The sequence below is a fragment of the Hippocampus zosterae genome, chromosome 7, assembly GCF_025434085.1.
Source record: "Hippocampus zosterae strain Florida chromosome 7, ASM2543408v3, whole genome shotgun sequence".
In the NCBI taxonomy this organism is placed as follows: domain Eukaryota; kingdom Metazoa; phylum Chordata; class Actinopteri; order Syngnathiformes; family Syngnathidae; genus Hippocampus; species Hippocampus zosterae.
Window position 1 is genome coordinate 16,919,532 of NC_067457.1, and position 12,531 is coordinate 16,932,062.

General features: G+C 46.4%; 2 protein-coding genes across 2 annotated transcripts in view; one reads left to right on the forward strand and one right to left on the reverse strand.

Moving 5' to 3' along the window:
* Positions 1-12,531, forward strand: part of LOC127604114 (H-2 class I histocompatibility antigen, D-D alpha chain-like) — a 190,500-nt gene that overhangs the window by 22,416 nt on the left and 155,553 nt on the right. The window lies entirely within an intron of this gene.
* Positions 1,917-8,453, reverse strand: LOC127604210 (BCL2/adenovirus E1B 19 kDa protein-interacting protein 2-like). The gene is given in 12 exon segments (XM_052071227.1): positions 1,917-3,194; positions 3,280-3,378; positions 3,536-3,622; positions 4,070-4,201; positions 4,276-4,378; positions 4,468-4,659; positions 7,116-7,268; positions 7,820-7,918; positions 8,052-8,075; positions 8,171-8,206; positions 8,280-8,360; positions 8,363-8,453. Coding segments are annotated over 12 exon segments (1,116 nt in total). The 5' UTR covers positions 8,448-8,453; the 3' UTR covers positions 1,917-3,169.

Genomic DNA, 12,531 nt, shown 5'->3' on the forward strand with positions numbered 1-12,531 from the left:
GCACCAGGTAGCCCGTGAAGACCACTTGAGTAGCCCGCCAGTGCCTGGACATTGTGATTTGCTAGTAGAAATTATGATTTAAAAATGCAAACATTGGCAGTACTGTGAGACATTTCGAAACACGATCAAAGTCTGACAATTTAAATCATCAAGTATTAAAAATAACACATCCTCATATTATTGAAGGTATTTTGGACAAATATGTTATTTCAGACGTGTATCAATTTGGTAGCCCTTCACACAATCGGTACACATGAAGTTGCTCTCACCCTCAAAAATGTTGGTGACACCTGCTGTAGCCTGATCACACGATAAGCTGTTCACTGAAGTCACCGCCGTACGTCCCTGCGAGGTTTAAAAACTAAAAGGAAAAAGTGGCCTTTGAGGTGAACATATCCTGACAGTCGTGAGGTTTCTAGGTTGGAATCTTAGCCTTCTGATTAGCACTTGGCATCTTGTCCCTGTTATTATATATTTAAAAAAATATATATATTTTTTTTAACTCCCACAATTCTAAAATGGGTTAGCTTAGCATCTGAGCTTCCTTTAAGACAAAGAAAATGTGAGTGGAAAGTCTCTATGGCAGGGGAGGCCAACCCATGGCTTGCGAGCCGCATGTGGCTCTTTGGCTGGTTCGATGCGGCTCCCGGGCTATCTCATGACAAGGGTCGAAAACGCCTCGGCGGTGGCGCTGCCATTCAAACAACGGCGTTAAATACACGGAACTAACTACATCAGCCTATAGCGTCAAGCCCTTTAGTTGATTGACATACAGGACAACCAATCAGATGACAACTAAATCACAAACAACTGTACTCGGCGCTAAGCTAGTCAGCTTTAAAGGTAGGGGTGGCCAATACGTCAATCGCGATCAACTCGGAGCTAGCGGACTGGTCCCAAATCAAGCGCGAGCGTTGGGAGGAGGAAATGAGGGGGGGTGGGGGCTTGTGTGTGTGGGGGGGGACTTTCTATGTATGAAGTTCCGGCTGTCGCTAATCTCGGTGAGCGTGTTTGTGTATATGCTTGCACGTGCGGGTCAATGACGGGAGGTTCGTCGTTTCAAAAGTCGATCTTCGCTCAAATACTGTATGTAGCAAGCTGATCCAAGGAGTAACCACTGCAGCTCGTGTGTGCGTGTGCGTGCGCGCGCACGCGCATATAAGCCATGTGACTCTTTGCAGTAACACAATAAAAAATGGTTCTTAGTCTCTGACTGGTTGGCCACCCCTGCTCCATGTCTGCTCCGTCGCGCAATCATGACCAACACGAACGAGTAAGTCGGTCCGAGGGTTTATCATCGAGCAGGTCAAAGGCGTGTGTAATATTGTCCACCATGGTGACATGCACACCGATAGCAAAATCTGTGAGAAAATTGAAGCCACGATGACAAGATGCGCTGTCATGCAGTGATTCTTTTGCGTACCACTAGAGGGCACCCATTAACTACACATTGTCAAACAGGCTTCTAGCGCAGCAGAGAGCTAACGAGAAAAACAAGTTTAACTGTGTCCAAATTCATCGGCCGGGTCCCTGCGAAGGCTGCATTTTCCCGCCACATGACGTCACTTCTGGTGCAACACGTGCTTTCCAAATTCTAGAAAGACAGTCGGCAGGCTGGGTCTTCCGACCCTCTTGAAAGGCTCCTCCGTGGACCAGATAAAGCGTGGCCAATTTACCAATTTGGACAGACTAAATGTGAATTTGAACACCACGCGCGGTCAAGTCGCACCGGAAGTGACGTCATGTGTGGGGGGGATGCAGCCTTTGAGGGTCCAGCCTATGAATTTGGACACAGCCATCGTGCTCTGTGTTCCTGTTTATGGGCTTTCCTCAGCAGACCTCCTCACTTCCTTCCTCTACGCCTGCCTTCCCTCCTCCTTCCTGACTACACTACGCACACACACACACACACAAGGTTTTCCTGTGCCCTGAATGGCTGCAGTGTTTCCTGTCCTGCCATAAACATGAGGAAGGTGTTAGCAACTCCATTCACTTACACAATGAACAACTTGAAACATTCCATTAAAAAAGAAGAAAACATTCTTTGCACTTAGTCCAAAAAACAAAAATAAATACAAATTAAATTAAAATTCACACACCAACATGATACGGTGGCTTGAAGCATACGGTAGCGGTTGTATTTTATTTAGCCAGCGTACAGTGTTTTACTATATCAGAATTGAACAATTGTGCAAGTACCGGTAATCCATCAAAAACGCCGCGTTCCCTCTCGTTGTCAGAGTCACTGTCATGGCCATGCGGCTCCACAGAAATGATGCCGGCTTTGCCAAAAGCTCAAACATCAGTACAAGCAGACACGTTCGTTCAAGCAGCCACAATCCATTCGCAAATTGTGGCGTAACTCGCCCGGCGCTGCCTCTCACAGAATTTATTTTCGGGGGTTCTTAGAAACCAAAACCGAAGTAGTTTTGCAATAATGCACATAGCCACAATTTACACAAGTGTTGGTACCTGCTTTGGACGTCCCTTTAGCGTCCACTTACACGCCCACCCTTCACTCATTGGCGGACTTCTTCGCCGCATGCCTGTCCTCACTCACGTCAGCCTTTTCTCTCTCTCTGTCTCTCCATATATGTATATGTACACGCCCACTCTTCACTGATTGGCCGACTTCTTTGCCGCCCGGCTGTCCATACTCACTTCCGCCTTTTCTCTATATAAACAGCGTGTCGGCTGTCAGTCAGATTTTGGAACTGGGTGCATACACAAGACGCTCCGCATCATAAGGCGTCCTGTCCATTTTGGAGAAAATTGAAGACTTTTAATGGCGCCTAATAGTCGTGAAAATACGGTATTCCGATTACACACAAATCACATCAAACCTCCACACGGCGGCATTTTTGCTTGATTTGCGGCGCAAGTACGAGCCGCGCGTGACCGTTTTTTGTGACAATAAAATACATGCCCGTCACATACTTTTCTGAGAAATCGGAGCACCAGTGTGTGTGTACACACACACACACACACACATATATACATTTATATATTATACAGAAGTATTTGTAGAAAATTATTCAAATTTATGTCAAAGAATATTACTCCGATTCAAAAATTCTGACGTGAACCTTGAGTACATATGTTTAGAACGCTGGTGACCAGACCGCTGAGGCAGCGTCACGGCCCCGCCGAAATCGCACCGGCGACGTGTTCATCTGGACAGGTTGTTGTCATACCTGCAGGGAGGAAAAACATCAATCTGCATCATCGTCTTCATCCTCTTCCTGGTCCTCCTGCCACGGCACCAAGCGACTCACTCACATGGTGACGCATTCGGGGATCTGCATGTGCTGAGTGGGCAGCAGAGCTGAAAGTTCCCGAAGGCTGCCGACGAACTGCAGCTTCCTGCTGAACTTTGAACTGCGTGAAGGAGAAGGAGAAAGCGAAAGTCAAGGTTTGCCTCCTTCCGTGGAACCTTCTGACCTCAGCGAGAAGGGTTCACGGCGTCTACGTCCGCACGTCTATGTTTACACGTCTACGTGTGTTGGCGGCGGCGCGACGATGGCGAGGAGCTGACCTGATAAAGGGTTTGATGATGGTGATGAGTGTTTTGATGGCCCATGTGGGATGAACCACGAACATGCCTTTCAGATTCTTCCTCAGACTACACACACACACACATAGGACATAAGGCAAGCTCGCCTCCTTTGCAAATTTTCTCACATTAGCAAGGCAACGGGCAACTGCCCTTGGAATCACCCATCAATGACTACCTGAATTTATTCTTTCGATTGCTCTTTGACTCATCAGTAAAGTGAAAATAGTTTTCTTACAGTATTTGGTCGCTGTTAATGACGTCATTGGCTCTTCCACATTCAATGACACAACAAAATGGTCGACTCACTCCGTCGGCCGCACTATTAAAAGGCAGTTTAATGCCCCCTGCTGGACAACGCGAGGTGATGCAGGCAAGCGAGATGAACGGATGAGTGGCGTGTGCGTGTTTAACTGTGTGTATGGTTTTGAATTTGGTTCTTCATTGTGTATGTGGAGGTTGTTTTTTTTTTGTTTGTTTTGCCCGTTTTTTGTCTTTCTGTGTGTGCGTGCTGACCTCCATGCGATGGTGTGGTAACATTCCTTGAGCCAACCGATCCCTGGCAGGTTGTCCTTATGACCGCCGGCGCAAAGAAAAACAATCACGTAGTTTTCACGGACCATCAGCTCCAACGTGCCTACCAAGTATCTGAAACACGCACACACACACACGGACTTGAATCAAGTGGTGTGCGCGTGTGCGGCTGCGCGCGTGCGACTGACCTGAAGAGGTTGTCCATCACATAGTGATAATTTTCCAGCGAGTTCTCAGGCAGGTAACAAGAGGAAAACACGATGATGTCATTCATGCCGTCGCCATAGTAACCTGAAGAGACAGGTGAGATGTTACGTTTCGGGATATCATGGGCATGTGTGCGCAGGTGCGGTTGCGGGTGCGGGTGCGGGTGCACGTACCCCCGTGTGATAAAACCCGGAGGAAAGGTTCCAGCACACTCATGTTGACTCGTCCGTCGTGCGGCGCGGTTCCGGCGGAGAACGAGCGCCACCTAGTGCCCTGGCTGTCCACCACATCGTCGCGCTCCAGCGCTCCCAGACCCGAAGGCTCCGCCTCCATCCCTGACGCCGGGCCACGCCCGCCTGAGTCAGCTGCACTCAACAAATCGTCATCACATTTAATAAATTGTATCTGTGGAAAAAAAACTGTACAGGTATTCGCATAATCGTAGAAGTTTTCTTTTTTCTCCCCAAAGATTTTGTTTGTTTGTTTAATTCTCGTTTTAAAAAAAAGAAACATCTTAAAATACAATGTTGGTAATATTGCACACATTTTTTTCTGGAAAAATAAGACAATTGATTTTAAAATAGGGCAAAGAATATTCTGTGGAACAAAAGGTAAACACAGTGCCCCCAAAAAATTTTCCATCCATCATCTACCGCTTATCCGGGGCCGGGTCGCGGGGGCAACAGCTTTAGCAGGGAAGCCCAGACTTCCCTCTCCCTAGCTACTTCTTCCAGCTCTCCCCGGGGGATCCCGAGTCGTTCCCAGGCAAGCTGGGTGACATAGTCTCTCCAGCGTGTCCTGGGTCTTCCTCGGGGTCTCCTCCCGGTGGGACATGACCGGAACACATCACCGGGGAGGCGCTCAGGAGGCATCCGAATCAGATGCCCAAGCCACCTCATCTGGCTCCTCTCGATGTGGAGGAGAAGCGGCTCGACTCTGAGCCCCTCCCGGATGACTGAGCTTCTCACCTTATCTCTAAGGGAGAGCCCGGACACCCTGCGGAGAAAACTCATTTCAGCCGCTTGTATCCGGGATCTCGTTCTTTCGGTCACGACCCATAGCTCGTGACCATAGGTGAGGGTTGGGACGTAGATCGACCGGTAAATTGAGAGCTTCGCCCTTTGGCTCAGCTCCTTCTTCACCACGACAGACCGATACAACGTCCGCATCACAGCAGACGCTGCACCGATCCGCCTGTCGATCTCCCGCTCCCTCCTACCCCCACTCGTGAACAAGACCCCAAGATACTTGAACTCCTCCACTTGGGGTAAGATCTCCTCCCCGACCCGGAGGGGGCACTCCACCCTTTTCCGACTGAGGACCAATGTTTCAGATTTGGAGGTGCTGATTTTCATCCCAACCGCTTCACACTCGGCTGCGAAACGCTCCAGTGAGAGTTGGAGAGCCCCGTTTGAAGGAGCCAACAGCACCACATCATCTGCAAAAAGCAGGGATGCAATACTGAGGCCCCCAAAACGGACCCCCTCAACGCTTCGGCTGCGCCTAGAAATTCTGTCCATAAAGGTTATGAATAGAATCGGCGACAAAGGGCAGCCTTGGCGGAGTCCTACCCCCACTGGAAACGATTCCGACTTACTGCCGGCAATGCGAACCAAACTCTGACATCGGTGGTATAGTGACCGAACAGCCCGTATCAGGGGGTTCGGTACCCCATACCCACGAAGCACCCCCCACAGAACTCCCCGAGGGACACGGTCAAACGCCTTCTCCAAGTCCACAAAACACATGTAGACTGGTTGGGCGAATTCCCACACACCCTCAAGGACCCTGCTAAGGGTGTAGAGCTGGTCCACTGTTCCACGGCCGGGACGAAAACCACACTGCTCCTCCTCAATCTGAGGCTCGACTTCCTGACGGACCCTCCTCTCCAGCACCCCTGAATAGACCTTACCAGGGAGGCTGAGGAGTGTGATCCCTCTGTAGTTGGAACACACCCTCCGGTCCCCCTTTTTAAAAAGAGGGACTATCACCCCGGTCTGCCAATCCAGAGGCACTCTCCCTGTTGTCCACGCGATGTTGCAGAGGCGTGTCAACCAGGACAGCCCCACAACATCCAGAGCCTTGAGGAACTCCGGGCGGATCTCATCCACCCCTGGGGCCTTGCCACCAAGGAGCTTTTTAACCACATCGGTGACTTCAACCACAGAGATAGGAGAGCCCATCTCAGAGTCCCCGGGCTCTGCTTCCTCCAAGGAAGGCGTGTTGGTGGAGTTGAGGAGGTCTTCGAAGTACTCTGCCCACCGGTTCACAACGTCCCGAGTCGAAGTCAGCAGCGCCCCATCCCCACTGTACACAGTGTTAGTAGTGCACTGCTTCCCCCTCCTGAGACGTCGGATGGTGGACCAGAATTTCCTCGAAGCCGTCCGGAAGTCGGCTTCCATGGCCTCACCGAACTCTTCCCACGCTCGGGTTTTTGCCTCGGCGACCACCGAAGCCGCGGTACGTTTGACCAGTCAATACCCGTCAGCTGCCTCTGGGGTCCCACAAGCCATAAAGGCTCGATAGGACTCCTTCTTCCAAAAAATTTTGTCACATAATATTTTGACTTTCTTAGGAAAAATACCAAATACTAAAAAAACGATTATCTAAAAAAAAATTATAGCAAGCTCTCGTTGATTGTCCTTTGCATGAGGCAACATTGAGAAATAAATTTGGAAACTAAAAATGGCTAACAGGAAAGTAGTAAAGTGCATTATTCTAGTTGCAACGCAGCAAAATACACGCCAGCGTCCTGTTACTTGCGTTGCCTTTTTCGGATCGTCAATTTCATCAAGCATATCATGAAGCGGCGCCCTCTCACCGTCCATGTCCAGGTCATCGATGGGGAAGCGAAGGGACTCGCTGTCCGAGGGAGTCTCCATAGCGTCGAGGTCGAAGTCCGGACCGCCGTCGTCCTCATCACCGAGAGACGGCGACAGGAACGCCGAGTGGAAGTCGCCTGACTCGCTGCGACCTGAACGACGTCGACACCACCACCCACACAAAGACTTCAGCGAGAGCTCATGCACACTTGCCAAAGAAGAAATGTGCTCCTTTGTACAGCGCCAATGCTAATTTCCATTAGCCAGTATTAACATTAGCATTAAGCTAGCAAACTTTTTGTCAAATGAAATCACGCGTTTTGGTGACGACTATATTGGAAGCTATTTTTGTCTGACTTGTCTTTTCAAATGATCCCTTTTGCATCAGCCCTCCTAGGAAATGACTGTGTCCCATAACGAGGAATTATTTTTAAAACAGGCCGACGGGTTAATCACGTCAGTGACTCCTGATTTAGCTAACCAGCACCTATGTAAGGAGAAGTAGACCATCCCAGAATAACTATGCTCATTTTTAGTAGCCCATCTATGGTGTTTGCCATTATATGTTAGCATTAAGCTAAGTTGGGTTGAAGAGTTTTACATTTAAATATTGATTACATTTGTTTATTGTGAGTGACTAAAATGATTTCTTGTGTTGTTTTGTTGTTTTTTGTAGTTGTTGTTTTGTTTGTGTCATTCTGACCTAAAGAGACGCTGAGGACCGGCGCCACCAGAACCTTCCTCGTGCTCTTCTTTCCTCCATCCCCACAACACGCCGACAGCGCCAGAGTGACCGGACGCGCTGCGGACAGGAAGTGATGTCACATACATTTCACGAACGTGACCTCTGTCAAAGGATTTTTACTTTGCTCGTTAGCATTAGGCTAGTGGAAGGCTAGGCCGATAGGAATACATTGATCAGTCGTTGACTTTACCCGCTGCCACACTTGAAGATCCCTCTGATGACGACGACGTGACCGTCATGTCCATCATGACGACAAAAGAAAAGAAGATGAGAGACGTGTTGTTTCGTCATCACACTCTTCTTCCTCACCTGCGTGGTCTTTCTCATTTTCCAGCTCGCCCTCCTCTTCCTCGCGAAAAAAAACGACAATGAGGTCAAGGGGTCAAACCCGCTTATGTGTGCACACGCGCGTTCTCACCTGCCAAAGCGGTGTCTGCTGTTGCCGTGGCGACGCTAAATTCTCGGGAGTCTGACAAATGCGGCACACACAAACACAAACAATTACACTGTTCGTTTTTTTTAGGTGCAGTGCAGCAAATATTAAAACAGTATGCATGCGTGAGCGTACGACAAGCGCATGCGTCATTGGACCGTGTACCTAATGAAGTGACCAGGGAGGAAGAGGAAAATGTCACATGAACCGCAGCTTCACTCGGCCTTGAATTTGTCGTCACAGCAGACATGCTGTCTCACTGGAACCTTAAAACGCAAACCAACACGCACACACACACACACGTAAACACACACTCAGAAACACAAACGTTGGTAACTTCTGTACTCACTCAGATGTGTCGAGTCTTTGAGAACATTAAATGCAAAAGAAAAAAGTACGAAGAACCCGAAGTAACAACAATAACAGAGGGGCCAACAAACACACAAAGAAACACACATTAACACAAAGTCACACTTAAACACGCACGCCAAAGCAAGTACTAATAAGTAACAGCAAGGGTATAATAATAATATTCACGAAGGAGCTGCTCTTTAGTCGTCAGTCATACGGGAAAGTATGGACTCACCTGATGACATCATCACTGCGTGGACTCTGACACCTCACCTGTGTGGGAGGGGCCAGCGTGTGTGTGTGTGTGTGTGTGTGTGTGTGTGTGTGTGTGTGTGTGTGTGTGAGAGTGAGTAGGTGCCTCACGTTGGACGGGCGTTTGACGGGCGCAAACACGTCTGAGGAGCAGGAAGTAGAAGAAAGGGGAAGTCGGGTCAAGACGGGAAGTCACGACAACAGCGGATCAGGTTTCCACTACCTCGTCCAATCAGAGAGCTTTGTATGCTCTCCTGTTGCGTGTTGGCTGACATGACGACCTAGCTCAGTGGAAAAAGTCAAATGTATACATATTTTTTATATATGTAATCAATTAAGTGAATGTTCGTCACCCAGCACATAAAATAAAATATCTTACAAAATAAAAATTTAAAAATCACAAAAAGAGGTCAGGTTGAAGCGAACATTAGTGGCAGGCAACTCTGAAAGTAACAACATTTGGAACATAACACCGGAAGCTTAAATTGGAGGCCCTGCCAGAAACTAATGTTCAAGCTAACTTTGAAAACTACTGATGGCACTAATATCGGAAGCTAATGTTCAAGCTAACTTTGAAAACTAATGATGGCACTAATATCGGAAGCTAATGTTCAAGCTAACTTTGAAAACTAATGATGGCACTAATATTGGAAGCTAATGTTCAAGCTAACTTTGAAAACTACTGATGGCACTAATATCGGAAGCTAATGTTCAAGCTAACTTTGAAAACTAATGATGGCACTAATATTGGAAGCTAATGTTCAAGCTAACTTTGAAAACTAATGATGGGACTAATGTCGGAAGCTAATGTTCAAGCTAACCTTGAAAAGTAATGATGACACAAATGTTGGCACTAATGTCCGAAGTTAACGTTGGTCTGTTGCTCCTACTCAGCTCTTACAGGACAAGTTACAGGTAGTATTAGAAGTCCGGGTACACATCTCTCCAATAAAAGATGATTCGATATGTATCTCGTTTGGCTTGGTACCGATTCAGATTTCCAAAATGGATTCGATCCGAATAAGGACCCGATCGAATCATGATTTTCGATTCACTTAAGGCCTTCCTGCAGTACCAACTTTACTTTCATATGGAAAACATTCTCAGGAGAGCCAGTGCTGCAAATAGTTGAGTTTCTTGCTAGCTAACTTGTTGCATTAGGAAAATTATGAATATTTACATTCAGAATTGAACGCAGTGCAGTTACATTAGTCATGTAGGCCAGGCTGTGTAAATCAAGTGGCAATAATGCAGTGTAAACTCATGACGTAAAAGCATCTCTAGCACCCTTCGTGGTGCTTAAAACCCAAAGCTAATGACACTTTAGAGTCATCTAGCTTCAAAGAGTTGGATACCCTTAAGAGCGTCGTGAGAAGTTAAACAGCATGAATGTACTGCCTTCGCAACACAATATGGCAAACAAACAAGATATATGAAAAGGAAACTAATGTCGAGCTCTCCTATGGATAGCTAAAAATAGAAAAACCTTGTCCCTTGTGCAAAATGTGTGCCTGGACACTGTTTCGATTCAAGTAAAGTCAAGTCAAGTACAACTTTATTGTCAAATGTGCTGTATGTGAAATTTCTTCACTCTCAAAACAACATGCAACAAGAGGAGCCGCTGCGGGTGCCCGCACCACCATCAAAAGAGAAGTTAACAAAAACACTTGTTCTGCTTCTGGGAATGTTTTCTGCATCAATGAGGAGAATAAATGTGAAGTTTGACATCCTCAAAAAGAATTCTTTTTAAATGATTTTTCACATCGTTTTTCATACGGGCAGATTACTTTGGACGACCACGATGGTCGCTGGACGACTCTCTTCGACTATGTATTAGAGATATTCGCCGCCAAGTGGCCAAATTATGTACTACCTCTAAATTGGCATTCACGGGTTGAGCATTTTTCTGTCCTCTGAGTCTGACTGGTTGGTCAGAGCAAAAGTTGCATCTCTGGTCAGTATGGTGTGATTCATTTATTTAATTTAAACGTTTTTATTGATGCAATGCAACAGTTTCTCCTCAGATAGCTTTGCTGGACTGGTACAGCATTTTGCATCATCTGCAGATCCTGTTCCTTGAAATGTATCGACAATTCTACCAAATGCAGTGCATTGTGAAAAACGAATTTTTCACTCCTCCTCTGGGACTACATGTTGGACGAGTAAGACAAGTTCTTCAGTGTTGAAAACATGTTGGGGTTGAAACCTCAAACATATATTGTGACACTGTAGACTGTTCATGAACAGTGTTTGATCTCACAAGTGACTTTACAGTGTATAGTCTTTATTACGCCCGATCATAGTCTGAACTCAACTCAACTGTATTTATAGAGCACTTGCAAACAGTCATTGCTGCATACAAAGTGCTGTACATGGAGCAATTTAACATATACATTTAACAGGAAAACAAATCAGGAATAAAGACGGTAGAAAGCACCAAACAGTAAAACATTCAAAGACTGCACATACGTGTAAATATAGACACTCATGTTGACATACAGTTTACATACTTTAAATATACCCTATATGACATTTAATAACTGCTTAAGCACTTGTGGTTATATGTAATCTGCATTTGATTCAGATGTGTTTTTATAAAGTGGAATGTAGTCTGAACAGGTCAGGTCACTCTGCAGAGAGACTATGTTCCATATTTGCTCACATTTCCTCTTATTCCACGTCTACAAAGAGGTCAGTATATTCGGTCGGTAGCAATTCATTGCGTCACATAATTGGGACAGTTGGCGCAATGAGGACATAATTTATACGTTCGAAATTCAGAAATAATAGATATGTTGACACATATTCACTAACGACGCGAGCAGTCGGGTTTTTTTGTTTTTTTTTTGCTCACACGTCAATCAAATGTGCCCGTGCGTGTGTATTTTGAAACCCTCACGTGTTATGGCAGTGGCGGTGTTGTGACAGACCATTTTACGACAGGTTGGAGCCTTGCGCAGGCGCAAAGGGATCATAGGTTCCTAAAAAAAATCCGAAAAACAAAGCGTGGAGTGTTTGGTTCGCACGCAAGCAGCCGCTATGCTCCAATGCCGGTCAAATACGTCTGTGTGGAATTGTTTTCACTGCTGGGTGAGGCATTAACACAAACGACAGCAACTGTGTCGTTGGGATACTCACTGAAAGGCCACTTCCGGTAGATCATTTCACAACAGTTTTCAAATGACTTGTCTTTTCGTGGATGGTAATATTTTGCAATGAATCCACCTTGAATTAAAAAAATAATAAAATTTATATAAAATTTGTGTCACTTTCTCTACGCAACAAAGCGTCAAAAGCCAAGCTCCGCCCACTGAGCAACTCTCAACAAAGTAACGTTTCAGCAACGTGAGGACGTCCAAAAGGTAACACATGTCCACTTATTTCGGTATTATGTGTGTATTTGTAACAGAGGCAATGGTAAGAGGTCAAAGAAGATCAAATTGTGACAGATTACACGCACACCATTTCCTACGTTGTCAACACAGATTTCATGTTGCTTTCACGGTTTTTTTTTTTTGCCACGAGCTCGCGAACTAGCCGGACTAGCAACTCGTCAACTGGAAAGCCAAAACTGGTCGACGTTTATGTACGCAAACGAGCGAACGATTTCGGCTTGCGAAGGCCTCTGACGTCA